This window comes from Rissa tridactyla, chromosome 2 (assembly GCF_028500815.1).
Source record: "Rissa tridactyla isolate bRisTri1 chromosome 2, bRisTri1.patW.cur.20221130, whole genome shotgun sequence".
Taxonomy (NCBI): Eukaryota; Metazoa; Chordata; class Aves; order Charadriiformes; family Laridae; genus Rissa; species Rissa tridactyla.
Window position 1 is genome coordinate 54,001,478 of NC_071467.1, and position 20,255 is coordinate 54,021,732.

The following is a 20,255-nucleotide window of genomic DNA, read 5'->3' on the forward strand; positions in this document are numbered from 1 at the left end:
TTTATTTGTTTCAAACAGAAAAAAAAGAAAAAAAAAAAGGATCGTACTCGTTTACATGAGGCAAAGTGGCAGCATCAGTACATGTGACAAAGCATCGTGATGACATGGGCGAACCTTCAGAAAGCAAGGGTGATTAGAGGACATCTCTCGGAGGACCGACAACTACGCCACGGCAGTGGAGTTCACTGGGAGCATCGGGGCGGCTGCGTACAGAGAGAGGGGAGGGGGAGAGGGGGGGAGAGAGAGCGAGAGAGGAGGAGGAGGAGGTACAAATACTTCGTGGTGACCTTGAGCAGGAGCCTAGAGGGGCAGATTATACATGAGGCTTGTCTTGCCAGAGAGAGTCCTCCCGGTTGGATCCCTTCATAGCCTGGTCTGGGCTTCGGGGATGTATATCTCAATGCTTTCGGCGCTCTCGGTAGCTGAGTTCTGGCGGACCGATGCAGCGCGCTTGGCAGCCATCAGCCGTTTCCGGGCCTCTTGACGCTGCGAGCTTTCCAGAGAGCGTTCTCGTATGAGTGGCACCTGACCTTTCGATGGCTTCTTTGGCACTGGAGGAGGGACCCTTCTCTCCTGATCAAAGCAGAAGGTTAATGGCATTATACAGCTTCTCAGGGAAAGGCGGGAAAAACTAGGATACGTCAGTAGTTAGAACACACATTTTACCTAAGGTTTGTTAGCTCTTATCTGCCTTTCTGTCTTCAGTGAACTGGCTTTTGTGCTCAAGGGTTCATAAACATGGGGCAAGGGCAAAGGGGAAGGGAGGGCCGGCCGCAGTGCGACTTCTCCTCGGGGAACGCTGCCAGGGCCGAGGTCCCCACCGCTCAACCCCTTAGTGCGGCTCCCCGGGGCTCGGGGCCGGGGCAGGGGGATCCCGGCGTCTCCTCCCGGTGCCGGGGACTGGAAAGGAGAGCATCTCGGACGCTGCCTCCCGCCACCGCAGCCAGGTGCGGGTGGCTGGGGAGCGAACGCCACTCTCGGCGGAGGAACTCGGGAGAGCCCCGGCTCCCGGGCCACCCTCTTCTATACGTGCATAACGCTAGGCGCTCTTACAACACCGAGGTAACCGGGGCTTCGGCATTCCCAAAATGCAGATGGGAACTAGCTGCCTGCAGCTGGTGCGTCAGAACAAATATTTATTTTTTTTTAAAAAAAACAACCCACCATATATTTATGCATGTGTTTTGTAGCGGCTTAATGACTGCTCAAAAATCCCACACTTTGGGTCTCGCTGTGCCAGCTCATAAACTCTAGCCTCCTGCTAAATAGGCATGACAAGCTACAATCAGCTAGAAACAGAAAAAAAAAACGGTAGGGAAAACTTAAAAACCATTAAGAGAACATGCATTAATCATCACGGTGGCAGCTAGCTCCAGATATGCGATCACAAGGAGGACTTTTATGTATATCCTGGTGCATGTACACACACACACAAAAAAGAAAACCCAACAAAAAAAAACCCTCAGAGAGGGATCTCTCCTGAAAAAGAAAAGTGTATTCGGGTCTGAATTTCAGGCGGCCACAAAGACTTTGTCAAGTTAATTAGATTGTCTTTTAAGTTACATCCCCTTCCAACTGTGAACATGGTCTCTGAGCGAAGGGATTTTATGGCACTACAAAGGTCCCATTCTGCCCTTTCGTTTTCTCTCATGCTGCTCACAACAGCTTCCGTGGCTTGAAATATAAAGGTGCTTAGTTACACTTATTCATACTTTGCTTTTTCTCTCCATCCAAGCATTAATCTATGCTGCCTAAAGAGGGCCCAGTGGCAAAGGCCAAAGGCAACTGCAAATATCAATTCCAGAGAAAGCTTTTTATTTTTGTTTTAAATCCTGTTTAAGAAAGGAGATGATCTGTTTTATTTAAAATCATAGACAAATGCTGTTGAAACAGGAACACAGTCAGTGCAATTCTTTAAAATCTTTACCTTCCTAATGTAGGTCCCTTTCTTCAGCACTACTTAATTTCCTTTAACCCGTTATAGTCTTCTTTTTGTTGGAAACTCTTTGAAATGTTTTTCAGAAGCAAAGAAAAGGCACATTTTTTTTAAGGAAAGCTCTCGTTTCTTACTGCTGCAATTGCAAACACTCGTCCTACCCGCTTTACTGTAAAAGCTAATGAAAGACCATATACCAGCGTTTCTGTGCATGCATGTTTGACGGTTTTAACTTCCTTTTCTGATAGATACCGAAAAAAAAAGAAGAAGATAAGAAAATGACTTGCCTTCAGTACCTTGGGCTAGGAAAACACATTCCCATTCATTCCCCTACAAAACACACTAGGTGTGCACAAATGGTGTGAACATGGCACTCCTAAGTCAGGAATGAGTATTTAGTCTTGATCGGAGGAGGAGGGAGAGTGCTACCAGCGCTGCCTTTGCAAGCTTCCTGCTGCAAGATTAATGGGGTTTGATATCATTATGGTTATTTGCCTGAAAGAAAACACCGCTTTGGTCATCGGCAGCCAGCTGACCGTAAGTTGGGGCAGCCCGGACTCCTGTCTGAGCCACTGTACCTGTAAGACATGTTCCTCCTCCTTCTGGTGACCCTACCTGTTGGCTGTACTCATTGCTATCAGACCAGCCACGGTGGAAATTCAGCCATCAAATTACATACCTATAGGAGCGCGACATTAGACCGTTGATTCCTCTAGGAATGGGTCTGTCTTTTAAGGATTTTTCTGAAACATTTTGTGCATTTTGGCTCACCCAAGTGCTGTTTTTCTCGATGCGGATAGTGAGGAGAAAAATATGGCAATGGTGCCAAATGAGAATGGAAAGTGAAATGTGGCTCACACTTGGAGATGTGGTAGTTTTTCATGGTGACAGAAGAAGACTACATTTAAAAGAAAGACCAAAGCTCCGGATGGTTTTTATGCTACCTTGGGTAAACAACACTTCCAGCCAAGTGAACCTGTTTATGAAATCACCCATTAAAAAAACCCAAAATAAACAAAAAACCAAACAAACGGACAAAAAAAAAAAAAAGATGTGGAAGTTCTTTCATGTAACATTTTGGAAGGCATATTTTTGATATCGCTCTGTTTGTAACCTGGTTACCAAAGTCAGCGATGGTTACAGTGCTTCCCTAATTTTTTCAGTAACACAACCTAGAACTCTTGCTATATGCAATAATATGAACCGTAAATGTGATTTATTTAATTTTAAGAATCAATATATAAGGCAGTTCCTTCCAACGATTGATCGTCTAATATGATTAAATGTAAAGCTTAACAAAGTACCACATTCCCATTATCCGATTCACAAAGACAGATTTGGTTTAAAAATATGCCTGAAACATATTACAGATAATATCCCAGATGATTATTATGTAAACATTGTTATTACAATGAAATTAATTTGATATGAGCTTCATTTCACATTTTTAACGTCAACGCTGTAACACAGAGGCCTATTTAATCTGTCCAGTATTTGTGCAGGGTTTTAAATGAAGCATACAAAATCTACAATGTTCTACCTTCTTGTCATGAGGATCCATCTGTTTCCAATTATTGGCCTTTAACTGATGAAGTTCATCAAATTTCATACTAATATTTTCTATGGACAACTGCAGCATATCCCAAAACCCTGCTAAATCCTGGGAGGTCGGCCGTGGATGTGCATTAGGATTCTGTGCAACAGAAGAAAAAAAAAACAACATGTTGGCTTTAGTACCTTTTAATGCAAAGCGCTTGTGCAAATGGCTACGAATCTTGCTCGCAAAGCAGTTTCAGCAGATCCAAGCGATTGGTGAGACACAGAGAGAGAAACAAAGCCGAGTGCTACTTACTGGCGGGGGCTTTTGAAGGCTCCTGCCCACGCAAGGCAGCAGCCGCCCCCCATGGACCACGGGGAAAAGGCAGGTGGCAGGTCCCCTGTGGCAGGATCTGCCTAGGGATGTTCCTGGGCACGGCCGGCGACATCCTAACCACGCTGAAATTAATCGCCAGCCTCCTCTTCACCTTTATGAGGAAGGGTTCCCTGCCACGTTCACACTTGTAAAAAGACTGATAACTGTGCAAATTCACGTGTGCTGCACGTGCAAATAGTGATATACCAAGGCGTGAACACTTTCTCCACACTCTGAGAACCTAAGGTCTACAAAAATACACCATTTCAAGAAAAAATTGGCGAGAGTATTGCTCAGAAAAGCACACCTGGGCCATGAGCAACTCCACCCTGGCACGGGCCAAAGGCTGGTGACCCAAGAGGTCCCGTTGTGCCTTGTGTCCCTTCAGTGCAACCCAGCTCTGAACATCTTCTGCATGCAGTGGACAAAGACGAAATGGTCCCTGCTCCACCGACAAAGTTCATATGAGGGAAGGCTTTCTATTATGGGATGTGTCTGTATAAGTTGGTTTCCAGTTGAAACTCTTCAAACAAAATGAGGTGTTGCATACGCTCACTTCAAGAATGTATTTTCATAAATGCTGAGCAGTCCCCCTGCCAATCTGAGTGAGACAGGTTTCATGGATGCTGTGGCCTCATAAGATTACACTGATATATTGTTATTAAAAAAGAATAAACAAATTATTATTAGACCCCTGCGTGTTGTTTTACACGGCTCAAGTTTTGCTCTGTGTTTAAGTTTTCTCTCTCACCAGAAGCAATAGACCCAAAACAGTCGGTTGCTTTCTAAGTATTTGTGCTTTTCACAGCAATATTGACACGTGATTTTGACAGGATGATTACACCACTAAGAGAGCAATTGGTGAAAACAATAAAGTATATATTTTAGATTCATAAGGAGAACAGGGTTTATACCTGGATTCCTAGTTTTTCAGCGCTCTACGCTAGCATGTTGCCCAGTTGTAGGCCTTAATTTACAAGAATTTGCAACCAGCATGCTTTTTCAATTTTTCTGTTAAGAATTAGAAGGCTAAGGCAGAACTGATTTCTGTTGCCTTTGTCCATTGAGGCAGATTTTAGTCTGGGACTTGACCTTCAGTGGTGCATTAACTAAAGCAGAAGATGGTCACCCCACTCTGGCGGGTATCACGGGGTTTGCCCTCCCTTCCCTATTCTATGCTGACAGAGCATAATGCTCTATGCTTTTCGGGCTTCTAGGAATTTATGCCAAAATTGGGAATTAAAGGTGTTCTATCTGTATGGACTGTTAATTAAAAAGTTTGAAGATTTTTATAAGTGCTGGCATTTTTGAGAATACTGTTTTAGACACGTGGTGTGAAATGCATTTTTATTTATCAACAGAAATACTGTTCTGATTCTACTGTTACTAACAGCATAAAAATAGCAAATAACAATAACACTAGTGGTAGCATATACCAATTACTTACAGTAATAATAGTGATAACATGTTGCCTCTTTGCCCTTTCAGCGCTCTGGAAAATGACTTTTGCTGTTGGGGTTGTGGAACTGTGAGGCCCCAACTTGCAGTGTCTGATTTCCCACTATTTCTCTCTTGCTGAATACAGGCGGCATTGGGATTACATGGGAAAGCCCCACTCACGAGACTTCTGGTCCACCCTGAAAGACTTCGAGGAGGCACCGCCACATGACCTGAACTCAGGGGTCAAGGGACAGATCCTTCTGAAGTCACTAGCAGAGTCTCAGTGATACTTCACCCAAAAAATTTTTGCCTGTCTTTATTTTGAGGATCTCAAGGTATTGTGAAACTCATGTTGACTCCACCAAGTTTGACAGTTGCTCCCAAATTCACATCAAGGCCTTTACTGGAAAAACTACCATGTTAGTCAGAAATTCTCTGCCTAGTTTAGGTATGATTATTCACGGGGTTAGTAAAAGGCACGCAACGGTGTCTAGCAGAAAAGTTACATACCAGGTTTTCTTCACAAAGTTCTCTGAACTGGTAAAATTTCTGGGCCATGAGAAGCTGGGCACTGCCCACCGCAGTTCGAATTTTCCCTAGAACTGAGAGAAAGAGAAATGTAAGTCACGATGCTTTCTTTGCCACGGGCAACTAGAAGCCTGTAAAAGGAGAGGAGAAAGCTGCGTAGTAGTCAGCTCTGGCTTTTGAAAAGCATGTTATCGCTCGGTCATGGATTAGAGAGAGACTGATAGATCTGGGGCCAGATCTGCACTGGGTAAAGGCATCCTGCAAGGGCTCCCAGGGCAGCTCGCATTGGCAAAAATACTCATCTGTTGCTGCAGCGTACTCTCATTTCACCAGTGAGACCAGTTGTAACCAGCAAAGAGCATTTCCACGGCACTATAAATACGGCTAATCAAAAGCTTTTGCAACCTTTATAGAAAGCTCACCAGAAATGACACCTCTCGTCATCGCTATGACCCAGGCTCAGGCTTTGAATGCCAACCCATCTCCCCGTGGCTTTCACAACCTGAGATGCCATCTATGCTGTTCAGACAACACCGTGTCTACCAGCATTTCTGCCACCTCGCTTAGCAACTTGGCGCCTTGTTTTCAGGTTTAGCTGAGTCTTGCTCTATCAGAGCCCCAGGAAGGGAATGGTGATTTTAAGGTACATTGATGAATCTCAGTCGGACCCTCTGAGTATTTATCTGAAGGCTTCTGCCTTTGGATCCAGATACTTCAGGGAGCAATCACGCCCTGGCCTCCCCTCCTTGCTGGTGACCTGGAGGGAGGCGTCAAAGAGACCCAGCTCCTGCACCGTCTGTGGATTCCCTTCTACAGACACCCGTGTAGTTGTGTTCCCTTTGGACTGGGTACTGTGAAGCACTGCAGGGAGCCAGAAGACAGTCCACGGTAAATAAAACAGGAGCTCAGACTGCTTTGGTTGCATTCAGCCTCACTGAAACGGTGGGGTGTTACTGCTGCAAGGGGTAGTCGAGAATATGCTGCCTGAAACCGCTGAGTTCTGGTCGAGGGGGAGTGTGTGCGTGCGTGTGTGTGCGCGTGTGTGTGCGCGCGCACACGCGCGCGTGTGTGCCTGTGCCCGTGAAAAGAAGCAGGCATGCAGAAACAGAGAAGACAGACAGACAGACATGGCCTCAACTAGCAGTAGGACAGTGAATCCAAAAAAGAGAGTGCGATTTTGGGGACTGCTGATTGAAGGAAAAATGATGCTGTGAGCAAGAAAGCAGCTACTGGTTTGTTTGAGACTTTCAGTGCTCAGGCAAAAAACCAACAACTGAGCTTTATGCACTGTCTTTAAATAAACAGGCTGGCACCACAGATGGATCTGGCTCCATCATTAATTTTCCCTCTCAGCTGAAGCAACTTATTACCTCCCAATTCTTTGGTTAAGTATTTATTTTAAAATGAATCTCATCTAATTAAAAAAAAAATATTTACCACTTCATTACTGAAAACCATGAATGGCAGCCACCATGCCATAATTTTCACTCTCATTTCTACTCAACTCATAGACATTTGCGTTGTCCCGGCCCTCATGTAAACACAGCAACTTCTCCACGACAAATTTACAGACTGGATACACAAGGCAGGTGAGGGAGAAATAGGAAAAACAAAGAGATGAAGTGGTCTGCAGAGCCTAGAAGAGATACTAGCCCTTAGCTCCCATCCTTCACACCATCCTTTGGGCACGGTCACTTTTTGTATAAAACCTGACACAACGTCAGCAGAGTTACACTGGGAAAATACTGCTAGGAGTTTTGAGTTGCCACAGTGAAAAATAAATACATAAATAGATAAGTAAATCTTTGCTATAACCCATTCTGACAACATTTTTGGGGTCTTACGGTCTTGTGACTGTCCGTAGTGCATGTCGGCAGCTTGTGACCAGCACGCCACCATGCAGTGTTTGGTAAGAGAAAGGCCTCCCCATGGGATTCACTTGCGTAGCCACACGCTAAGCAAACTGGCACAAACGCTCGGGATGAACTGAAACCAGACATACAGTAGTACGAAATCTGTGTTCTGCCCCTTCAAGGCAAATGGCTTTTCCTTCAGCAGCCTTAAAGCTCGCTCCTTAAGGCTGCTGAAGGAAAAGTGGGATGCGGAGTTCATTTATACTTCAGACGTACAAAGGAATGGGAAGAAAAAAGGAAAAAAAAAGGAGGGTGAAGAGAGAGTCTTTTCACATTTTTTTTCAGAAACTATAGGAGAGAGCTCTGTGAACACACACAGAGCCCAGACTTTCATTTTGTTCCCAGAACTCAGCTCAGCACTGCCAGGAAATAGCCGTGAGCTGGAAGATTCACTAAGCAGAATATTTTCAGCATATTGCGCAGGGAGTTTTGCACACAACTCTCATTATTGTTAGCAAGGCTTGCGTGTCTAATTCTATGCGCACAGTGCTGAAAATGGACCCCTTGGTGTGTCTAGTCATTTATGCAACCCAATATGCAAACCACTCAACTGAAAGGACTTTTCAATAGTAGGAGGAGCTACTCCGGGAGCTTTCATGTGGTTCCCATTGTTATGAAAACTCTTCCCACTGAGTATATTTGGGAACAGCTGCCTCATCTGGAGCTCGGCCACTCTGACGCTTCCCAAGACTTAAGAAGGGGAATAAAAAATGGTCTCTTGACTTCTCGGGACAAAAAAAGGACGAGGTAGGCTCTTTCCGGAAACCTGCACCACCCGAGTTGGAAATCACGTCCCAAGCACGAAGAAATGTAAATACACCTTGTTGGTGATGGATGGGAATGCGCCCCTTTCTGTGAGGGAAGAAGAGCTTAATATTCAGAGATCTCAGCAGAGGGAAAAGGAAGTCCTTGTCCTTGGCTGCCTAGCGACTGGCTATTTGCCTAAAAACCATCATCCCAGCTGACTGTGGGATGCATGCTGATGCTGTTCTCTATTGTTGCCACTTCTGCTGTAGCCGCGGCTGTATCTAGTCAAGTGTCACTGATTACTCGCCCCTCAAAAGCAAGGGGTCTGTTAATGTGCAACCAGTCAACAACCAACTCCGTCACGGAAGTTAGGGGTGGGGGGAAAAAAAAAGGACAAAGCATGCGAAAGACTGAAAGGAATCTCTCCAGAAGGCACAAAGCCTTATCAATAGCTTTAAGTTTTGTTTCCAAGCGCACGTTGTGTTTAGTGTTTGAAGACAGGGTACTTGTCTCGCTTATTCAGTAAAACCTCCGGTGCCAAAGAGAAAGGCCAAGGTGTAGTAAAAAAAAACCCCAAAGTAAAAATAGACTGATACTTTTTTAGGAGAAAAGCCTGCGAGGTTTGAAGCCGAATGCCAAGAAAATAAATGGAATTGCAAAGATAATACTCAACACATCAGAAAAGAATCAGAGAAATCTTCAACAGCAAGGGAGATGGGGTTACAGGAGAAAAACATATAAACGTTCAAATCGATGTGTTCAGCTAACAGGATACAAACAAAATGTATAAAACCAAGCAACAACAAAAAATACCAACCCATCAAGATGCAATCATAATGGATTTAAACACCTATATAATGTTATTCATGTCTGCTTTCTATTCCATACAGGGACACATAGCACACTCAGCACTGTTGGATCTGAATGCCTTCCAGTAATGCATTAAGCAACATTATTAACATCCATCATATGCTTTGCTGTCACCCCGTCTCCAGGGGGAGAAGTGTGTGTATTGCAGTGTTTTGCCTTTATAGTTTGAATTTTTCTCACCCCCCCCCCCCCCGCCCCAATCCTTTTGACCTCCCTTGTAAATCCAGCCCTCTCCTGTGACGACTTTTAAGAAACAGACAGTTATATCTAGTCTGGAAGAACAGCTTCGGTATAGCTGCTTTGATATAATTAAGCTATTGTGGAGTGCCTCCTCGCTATTATTGTTCTTGACTAGGGGTCGCAGAATGTTATTCTAGGATGAATAACATGCCAATGAATTTCCTTGTGTCTCTAACTCCCCCAACCTGTTCTCCTTTTAGAATGTTCTTAAATACAGACTTAAACTATGTGCTGTTCAAGCAGTAAGTTCTTGCTTCTCTTGATTCTAAGAACCGCATAGGACCTACTTTGGGACTGCAGAGCTCTATGTATCTCCCCCCTCCATGTTTTCATGGGAAAAGAAATGAAACAAAAAAAAAAATTGCAACCACAAGCCAAAAAAATGGTGATACTGTCATCTACTCTACCTTGGAAAGAGACTGTGTGTAACAAGATAACAAAATATAAGAAAACAACAGCAAAAAACCACCTGAAGTGATGTGAAATGCCATCACATAGAAGGCACGTGAGTTTTGAGGAGGGGCAGCATTATTTGGCCTTAAAGCACCAACTGATCTCTTTGCATTTCAACTTCGACAGGCCCCAGGGTCTAACAAGTGACAAAGGAGGCACTTTAGGACTGTGACTATCAAATGCCCTTAATGTGAAAACACCTGGTTGGTAGGCAGGGCCAAGCCAGGGAACAGAAAACCAGCAACTCGCTCATTGCCCCAGGAGCAAGTGGCAGGAACAATAGCCGAAATTACAGGGACACAGCCTGACATTTGCGTTGCAGATGTTGGCTGGGCACTGTGCATATGAAGCAATCCTGCCATAGAGCTGTCACAATCCATTCCCAAGCCAGGATGGACCAGCATTTTAGCCTATTCTTGTTGACAGAGCTACATTTAAATAACGCCAAGCATGACAAAAGCCAGGAAATTCAAAGTTAAAGCTACCGCTCAGGTCTTAATCTCGGCTTTTAAGGAGAAAAGGGCAAAACGGAGCAAGCTATGGAGGGGGCAGTCCTTGCTTTGTGTCATCGTTACTTATAGGAGTGATCTCATTGAAATTAATAGGGCTGTCTGCATGAGTAAATGCTGTTCACTGGGAGTAAAGCAGTTTCCATGTGTTCCCCGACTGCTTTGGCTGTTATTAGCACGCTTCACATTTTTTTCCCTAACTATATTGTTTGATTGCTTGCGGATTTGTCTTTTCTCCTTGCTAGCCTTTGGACACTGGCAGGGCTTCCAGCCCACAGCTGGTTTTCCTTGGAGAAACCCTCGCAGACGGAGAAGTCCCTTCTGGGGAGAAAAGAAAATGGGAGCAAGAAAAGGACGGACGCGTCGGGCAGAGGGCCAGAGGCATGTAGCCAGGGGGATTCCAGCAGGACTCGGCCACACGTCAGGCTGGTGACCGTCCCCTCTGCAAGGCTGCATCAGCCCGCTGCCGGATCAGGCTGCCTCGCTCCTCCGAGCGGTGGGGACCAGAGGGAAGCCCTGCAGAGGACTGGCAAAATGGTTTTCTCTGGTCGTGGCTGAGAATGAACTCGTGGGTCACCTTCTCTTTTGCCGTGCAAAACTATTATGAAAAATACATCTTTTCCCTAACTTTCTTCTCTCGTGTCTAGCCTTCGAGTCTTCACGTTTTCCTTTGAAACAATCAAAACAAACCAAAACAGCAGAAAGTGTGCAAGCATTGCATAATTTGTCAGAAGTGGCTGAATTTGCAGAGACTCTGGACCTAAGCAGTGTAGTTACTTCAGATTTGAGGTCAACCTTTGTTTGCAGACTAGCCCAGAGGAGTATAATGCACACGCAAGACAGTTATAATGACATGTCTTGTCAGAGCCTTGGTTTTCTGTTTTAGTTTCTACTCGATTGGCCTGACTTGTCTCGCCACTAAACCCACATTACACCTGACTTGCGGTCAATCAGGCCCACTGTTTGCTTTGCATCGGAGCCACATTTACAACCCCGCGTGAAAGAGAAACATTTTTGACTGGGGGTGTGTGCAAAATGAAGCCCTCCGGTTCTTCCAGAAAGGTTAGCGCCTCATGTGAAGTAAAAACATCAGCAAAAAATCCCTCAAAAGCTAGGCCGGGGCCCCATAGGTGTATGTTCCTGTGCCCACCGCTGCGGTGCTACCCGGGGAGCCAGGCCTGTTGCTGCTAATTCTGGGTGTAAATGGTTATTCCAGAGGCCTGAGCCAAAAGTCACCAACATCAGTGGTGAGGCTCTGACTATATGAAATTTTGCAGGGGAGAGGTAGGAGGAGGGAGCAGAGGGTTGAGGAGAAAACAAAACAAAACAAAACAAAAAAGTAAACAATTGATTTCACTTAAGGCCTGATCCACCGCGTCAATCAATTGTCATTGTCACAAGGTGTTTAACCTTGTATCTCTAACATCTTTTATTTTATGAGAGCCCGAGAGTTTGCAGCCAACGTCCCCATAACAGCAAAATACACGGAAACCATATCAAGTATCCTAGCTTAAAGTGTGAGTGGTATTCATCTGCCTGTTACACATGCCGCGGCTTTATCAGAAAATGATTTCAGATAAAACCAGAATAAACTATACAATAAATAATTCATGGTGGAAGGGGAGCCACATTTCTCTCTATATTGGCATTTCATCGCACAGCCACTGAACCACAGCTTGTTTTTATACACAGCAGCAGACTCCATTTCCCAGCTAGAAACATTCAATCCCATCTGGTAGATTCATTCCCAGCTAGATAATACCCAACGTATCTATGTAACGTACAAGCCACTGTCAAACAGCAGCGAGCCGGCTCCCCGAGACAGCTGTTTCGCACAAGGGCTGCATTGTCTGGAGGAAGCGGGGATCGTTTTACGCGGAGCGCCGGGGGGACGAGCCCTCTGTCAGCTGCCATGGCATCGGGAAAACCTCGCTCATCACACGTTCTCGTTATTTTGTTATCTGGCCAAACACACGCTGGGGATGTCAGGTTGAAAACAAAGGATGCGTCCCCTGCTCTGGCTATATTTCATTAGGAAAACCGAAGCAAACACACCTCTTCGTCTCCTTTTCTCCCTCTCTTCAAAGTTTATAGATGTATGAAAAAGATATATTTCAGGGCAGGGTTTGTAGCAGCCAGGCTTTTGTTTCTGGCGCTGCTGAGCGGGCAGCGTGGCCCCGACCATATGTTTTTCCTTGGCACCAGGTAGAGCGGGACGTGCTGAGACGCAGCGGAAAGCCCTGCGCAGCCTCCATGGGAGGCGGCCGCCACGTGCCGGCATGGCCGATGGCATCACACACCGAAGTCAGTACCTCACCACTGACCACAAAATGTGGGCGACCCCTTTCCTCCTCCCATTTCCAGCCATCACAAGAAGTGCCGGTCACAAAAATGAAGAGGAGGAATAATTCATGGGACACGTGCCATGTGCATGGTAAAAAGGCATTGGGAATAGCCAGCCTAAGCACTCCGTTTTCTTCCCCTTAACTGACTTCTCCCACTGTTGCTCAAAGAAGACCCCTTTAGTATTAGAAGTCCCCCTTATACCAAGGACACCAAGACTCTGAGAGAACATTCTGTACACAGATATACATGTTCTGCAGGTATCAGCCCTGTGAAATTCACTTCGGGTTCTTTTCCCAAGGTGAATAACTACTTTGGTGCATGAATAAAATATGTGTGCACAAATAAAATAAAATATATAAAACATCATTCTATGATTTGTAGTTTTTCCCATTATTATCAGTTCATAGAATCCCAGAATGGTTTAGGTCAGAAGGGACCTTTACGAATCATCTAGTCCAACCCCCCTGCCATGGGCAGGGACACCTTCAACCAGACCAGGTTGCTCAAAGCCCCATCCAACCTAACCTTGAACACTTCCAGGGATGGGGCATCCACAACTTCCCTGGGCAGCCTGTTCCAGTGTCTCACTACCCTCATCGTAGGAAATGTCTTCCTTATGTCCAGTCGAAAAAGAAAGAAAGTGGGTTTTGTGGCTTGGACTTACAAATGTTGTATATTTCCTATCTGTTATGTGTTCACACTTCTTTTTCAGTCTAAAATCTCTTAGTTCACGCGGTTTATTTCTTGCATACTAACAACAGAAAACCTTTCTATTTTGATACATGTTCAAAGAGACTTTTGAATGTAACGATGATGTAAATTAAAATTGAGGTTCAAATACTCTAAAACTTGGGGAATCTGGATCTGCTTTGAAGGCTAATCCTTCTATATTTTTCCCTCAGAAGAAATCGTTAGCCTGTTGTATAACAGAAATTTTGTAGAAATAGAAAGCCTTAACATACCTTAATGTTAAGGTTATTTCATACTTTCCATTAGAAGTTAATTTCCAGTTGCTTACAGTAGTGTCTAGCTTTAACTATCTAGATCAAACTTCTCGATGGCTGTTTCTTTCATTGGGTTGAATGGAAAGTTCCAGCAGAAACAGCTTGTGAACTTCTAAGAATTGAAAAAAATATATTTTTTTGCCAGTGTTAATTCCTTTCCTTCCATGAATCAAAACCTTCCCATCTCAAAATAATTCTAACGCTTCCCTTCTTGAGAGGAAGGGTTAGAAATTTGGAAGAAGCACTGCTGGGGCTGAAGTAGTAGTCCATGCTTTGGTACGAGCTAATTTGGGGGTTGGAAAAGTGTTATTTGTATATCCAGGAAAATACGCTTAGGTGTGCCTATATTATATGACATTGAACTCTCTATATGCAGCTGCTCCTTAGTGTTTCCTAGAAGTTCCCCGCTAGAATTTGAAAAGCTTCCTTCACAAGGAGAGTGCTCCTAAGCTCACAGGTTTACCTATGTCCAAAAGTTGACAGCTATCAATAGTACTGCTCCTTGTAATGTAAGTAAATGGAAAAACCTGCCATTTTTACTGGGAGAAAAAATTCTAGTCAGGGAGGCACATGTTCTGCTCTTCTTCCCCAATTAGAGTGAATTAATAAGACGTGAGCTACCCAACCCTTCTTATTAATGAAGGCTTACTAGACATTCCCATTAGCTTACAGGTGGGGTAATACTTCTGGCAGCAGTGACAGCTGAGATGTAGTTTGCATGTGTGTGTGTTTTATCACAGAATACGGAAAGCTTGTTTTACTGGGAAGATCAAAGAGGAACCAGAACTGCAAGGGAGATGAAGGGAGACTGGAGAGGGGAAGACAGGGAGAACAACTTGGAAGCACAACTGAAATGTCAGCTGGGAGAAGCATCTGAAGACTCTGATGCCAATCACCATCTAAAAAGGCAACTAAAATATGAATTTAATGAAAAGGAACTAGAATCTGTTCAATTATATTCCAAGGTTATGAGAAGTGATTTCAAATGGAAAAGTTAAGAAACATTAATACTACAAGATCCCTAACCATGATCTCCTAATTATCCGTTGAACTATGCAATCCCAAAAGCTAATACCTCTGGAGTCTCAGAAGTGCTGAGCATTTGCATTCCCTGTCAACTTTAGTAAGGATTATTATATACATACATACAGTCGTTTTGAGAATCACAACCATAGCTTCATTAGCTAAATAAGAAAGGGTACGATACAGAATTCACTGGAGTAAATCTGACCTATATTAAATACTTTTTTGTAGTCGCAATATTATTGAATGCAGTTACTTACTGTCCTCAGGTAAGTTGTTTTCCCGTTCTTCTCTCTCCATCTGTTGGCACCAGCCCTCCATACGATCTCTCTCTGCCTGAAGTAGCTTCAGAAACCAGTGGCCATCTCGTGGGCACACTGACCTTTGAACAGCTTCCAGAGGATCTTCGGTGATAGAGTCAATCCAGGGGTCAGGAGGAGGTAAAATTGATGGATCAAAATCTGTATCAAAGTCATCATCCACTGCACATGCGTGGTAATGGTTCCCTGACCCTTGTATGCTAACGGTAGAGGTGCTTGCATCTCGGGAAAATTGTCTTGATATTTGTCCAGAACATGTATTGTCCTCTTGAGGGTCGATTATTTCAAAGTTCTCATGGAAATCCAGGTCTGCTTGCACAGCTGTTGTTACACTATTAGATCGTGTAAACCTGCGAAAGCTTTGGAGAGCACAAACATAAAATGTTTAGAAAGCTTTTTCTAGGTAACTCGATAAGAAAGGACTTACTAAGATTCTGCCACTCCTCCTAAAACTGGCAGTCACGCTCTCACCGCTGCACTCTGGTGCTTTTTCTTGAAATGATCAATATAAACTTCTTTTCTCATTTCAAGCCAACGAACAAACATCTCTCTTTTTTCTGTGCAAGCCCACTGTTTATTGAGGCAAGTACCCCTAATTGCTGTGTGGTTTAACAAAGCCAGAGGGGAGCCCAAGAGACAGCTAATAGTGTCAGTAGCTCAGGATTTTAGGTTACCAATTAAGGAAAAGTGGAAGGGGCCCAATTTTAAGAAGTGGCGTATCTTTCAACTTTTAAAACTCACACCCCTTTGAAGTCGCACACCCAGACTCACAAGCCACATTTAAAAATCACACATGTGAGACTGTTAGCAAAGTAATACCGATGAATCAACTATCTACATAATGTTATACATTCCATTTATAAAGAAGATGAGTATTTTTAACCCAGATAAGTGTTTTGTAGTGCTTCTTCACAATTACTCTTCATAATTATGTACCTTGCTAACACCACTGCCATCTCTCACAATTTTAGCACCCATTCACAGTATTCAGGCGTTTTGTTTTACACATTCAACCTTCAGTTTCAAAATGGTCTTCTCTTTTTCACCAAAGCTAGCATTCTCAGTCGCTGCCTATGTTACCCTCATCATGATGGCCACCAAACCTGTAGGTAGCTTCCTTGCACCTTGCGTAGCTTCCCTGCGTTGGAGCCTCTGAGGGCAGAGAGCAAACCCTGAGGATAAAGGCAAAAGCAGGGGAGAGAGGAGGTTTGGGGTTTTGGGTTTGGGTGTTTTTCCTCTAAGTAAACAGCACTCCAAATTCTACGGTCCCAGGCATCTGAGGTGAAGAGGCTGATACAGAAGGAGCAGAGGGAAGTGTGACGAGTAAGAGACACCTAATGCTGTCGCAGGGGGTGGGAGTGAGAGCAGATATGCCAAGCAGTAAATTGTGGAGGGAATGAGTGGGAAATCTGCGGGCATATAATTAGAGAGTCAGGGTAACTTGAGAAACTGATGCGCTGAAGAACAGAGGAAAAATATGAGAGGCAGATGTCTTGCCCCATGATGAAAGGAGACAAAGAAGTTAGAATCATAAAGTAATTAATGTATATGTTACTTAAATTAGTAATTTTTAGGCTTCAGAATGAACATAGTTTTGAACTGCATAGGGACTGAATAGATTCCCACTCCTTCGTACTAATCCAGGATGCCTGTGCACTCATGCAGCTGGTACTTCGCTTCTAATTTGTTTACAATCTCACATTTACTCTTGAAACCAGTGTTAGGACCCATTTCCCTGTGATATTTTGGCTCGTTTGCCCTTACCAGTTCTATTTTTAGTTGGAACTCAAGCAGCAATGAAAATGCCGAGGAGACAGTGGAGCTGGATGCTGGGCACCATTTCACTCCCTTTCATTTATATTCAATTATATTCCACCTTCCACTGAAGAGCAATAGCAACAAGTGCAACTGACAGCAAAACTTCATCAAGTGTACTTAGTCTGCAGCCGGGGAGGGAGCAGATGGAAGGATGCTGAGGGAGAATTTGATGTCCCATATACCTGATGCATCCAGATACCTCAGGAGGAGTGCAGCACGCTTCAGAGACGACTGTATCAGGTCCTGCTGATGGAGGAAATTAATGGCTATTGATCTGAGGCTTTGAGAGGAGTAGAGCAAAGCAAAACAGGAGTTGAGAAGGGTTCTTCGATTAATACAAGACACCAGTTCCTCTGCAGAAGCAAGCCACAAGTAGCTTCTCAGACACACCAATCCCTGGAAAACTTTAATAATAGATTGTGTGTATTTTTTTTTAAATAATGGCCTAGAATACAAACATTTAAATGTAGCGCCTGCTGCTTGCAGCTCTTTTGAGATAGGTGTTGTTAAACGATGCAAAAGTCACGGTTATGCCACTGTAGTGTTGTGCGATACGCAGCAGCAGACTGAAAAATATGGAGCGAGCAGAACTCTTCAGCTCGGTAGTATTTATCCTTTGACAAGCAGAGCAAAGCATTTTGCTACGGACTGATACAGCAGAAAAAGTTCAAAAGAGAGGACAAGGATCATTGGAGATATGGTATGGCTTCCATAGGAGGAAGGAGATTTCTTGGTTTAGAAAACAGATGGCTGAGGAGGGATACGAGAGCCCTGTGAAATCCCGACTAGGCGATGTTACACCATTTCTGCGAGTGAAAGAACTGTGGGGAGGAAGGCATCCAGTTGCAAGGCCTAGAGGCCTGAAGATTTAAATCTAGCAAAAGGAAGCACTTCTTCACACAATGCGTAATTAAATTGCCACAAGATCCTGGGAAAACCAAAGGTAAAAATAGGTTCAAAGAGGACCTGATCAAATTCACAGGAGATAGGTCCAGGAAGAGCTATTACACAGATGTCATATCTGGTTTAGGAAGTCCCTGAAAAACAGACTGCTAAATTGGGAAGGCCTACTGGGAGAAGTAGTGCTTTATACACACCCTTTATACTTTTCCTTTACACACACTCCTTTATACTTTTTCTAAGCATCTGCTACTGGCCCCTGGCAGAGAAAAGCTGTTAGACTGGTATTAGTGGTTAGAAAGACTTTACCTTTCGGCTGACATTACAATGAAAATATTTTGGTCCAGTCTGTGCTAGTTTTTTTAAAATCGCTTTAATTTGGCCACCAACCTGACAAATCCCTTATCTGCACCGAAGTGCGTGCATGCACGCACACACACGGACACGGGCACACAAACGTGTGCCCACGCAGACACATGCTCACACAGGATTTCTTTTCAGTCATTTAGTCAGGGTTCACTGCGAGCTGAGGCATTAGTACACGCTGTACTCTTCCACACCTTCCAGGGCGCTGGAGAGAAAAGCAAATCCCTTAATCCAGCCTTGTTTTTCTCCGTGCCCCTACCTCCACATCACAGCCGCCTTCTACTTTCCCCAGTGCCGTAGACTCTGTTGTCCTTCTATTTTAGATGACCATTTGTATTTTCAGTTAACACCCTGGCTTTTCAGTGTACACCAAACCCCAAAGGTGAAAACATCAAGGTCTGCTTGCCAAAAGGATGTATTGCTGGAGGCACTACATTTCAAAGCTTTCAGGAGTGTACTCTTAACTGGGTTCAATATGAGCTAGTACCACCAAAACCAGACTCTGCTCAACAAATAAAACAGAATGACCTACTTTTTTTTGCCTTTGTTTTATCTATATAATAGTATGCTACAGGCTTGCTCGACAGATTCTTGGCACTGGATTGTGTAACCTGCCTGTCTTCAAAAGAAAAACAACTTGGCAAAAGAATATAGCATCAGTTCAAAATTAAAAGAATACTCCCAAGGAAATGTATGTTGAATGAAATGGAAATGCAGGAAGGCACCCACTATCTGCCTACCTCCAGCACATCTATATAAACAGCCTAATAGATGGTAATTTTAGTCTTTGACATAGCTTCCTCACTCATTTCCAGGATGTTTTACTCCTAGAAAATACCATTTGTGTTCCACATGAGTCTTTTTTTTTGTTTTGCTCTCAGTTAAAAGTCTGTACCACAGGAGAGCTGCTGAAGCTAATGCCTAAGTTTTCAATTACATACATACAAAACGTTCACAGGTCTAGCTAAAAAAAAAAAAGTTTTCATAAATTGCTGGTAATCCTTAAAAACAGAGATTTACTTCTTCCTCTGCTTTCAGGCTTGGCGCTTTTGTAATCAGTTGTGCCCTGCAGGCACAAGGTGTAATAATTACAGCTTCAGAGAACTGCAGCAGATACCTGGCCTAAGGTGCAGAAAGCCATGAAACCTCAGACTGGATAAACCAGTATGGAGAACAACAGCACGATGTGTTTTGAACAACAACAACAGGGTCACTTGTCAGCGTTTGACTCTCCGTTTCTAAGGTTTCTAAGTCTTCTTTTGCTTTCTCTTGAAAAACATGTTTACATTTCAACTCGGAGAACTTCTTTCTTTCCTAAAAAAAAGCCCCAAAGCCAGAAAGGTCTAGTTTTCAAACCAATTGATGCATGGTAAGCCTCAGAGGCACTTACATTAAATTAAGCCTGCCTCACTTTACCCATTGGCTGTACTCTTTCTTGGTTGTGGGCTTCCCTGCTAAGGTTAGCGGAAGAAAACAAGCTGGAGAAGGAGTTAGCAGATGTGGTACCATGTCTTCTAATGTCACGATCTTTGGCCGTACATCTTCAAGCTACACAATCTTGTGTGCTTTGCTCCATCCCTACCTCTTCTCCCATTCACTTAGTCTTTTTTCACCACTAAAATTCTTAGCAGAGAAACTCTAATCCCTTATGGCAATGTTAGACTAGACTGTTTCAGTTGGAAGCGACCTGCAACGATCTTCCAGTCCAACTGCCTGACCAATTCAGGGCTGACCAGAAGTTAAAGCACGTTGTTCACAGCATTGTCCAAATGCCTCTCAAACACTGACAGGCTTGGGGCATGGACCACCTCTGCAGGAAGCCTGTTCTAGTGTTGGACCACCCTCTTGGTAAATAAATGCTTCCTAATATCCAGTCTAAACCTTTCCTGGTGCAGCTTTGAACCACTCTCACATGTCCTATCCCCAGGAC

General features: G+C 44.0%; 1 protein-coding gene across 2 annotated transcripts in view; it reads right to left on the reverse strand.

Annotated features, from left to right (window-relative positions):
• Window positions 1–363: 363 nt before the first annotated feature.
• DLGAP1 (DLG associated protein 1) overlaps window positions 364–20,255 on the reverse strand; it is a 419,863-nt gene continuing 399,971 nt past the window's right edge. For both annotated transcript variants that reach the window (XM_054193162.1, XM_054193163.1), the window contains 4 exons: window positions 15,182–15,600; window positions 5,799–5,890; window positions 3,477–3,629; window positions 364–573 (listed from right to left, as the gene is read on the reverse strand). In XM_054193162.1, coding sequence (XP_054049137.1) covers window positions 364–573; window positions 3,477–3,629; window positions 5,799–5,890; window positions 15,182–15,600 — 874 coding nt within the window. The remainder of the gene's footprint in view (window positions 574–3,476; window positions 3,630–5,798; window positions 5,891–15,181; window positions 15,601–20,255) is intronic.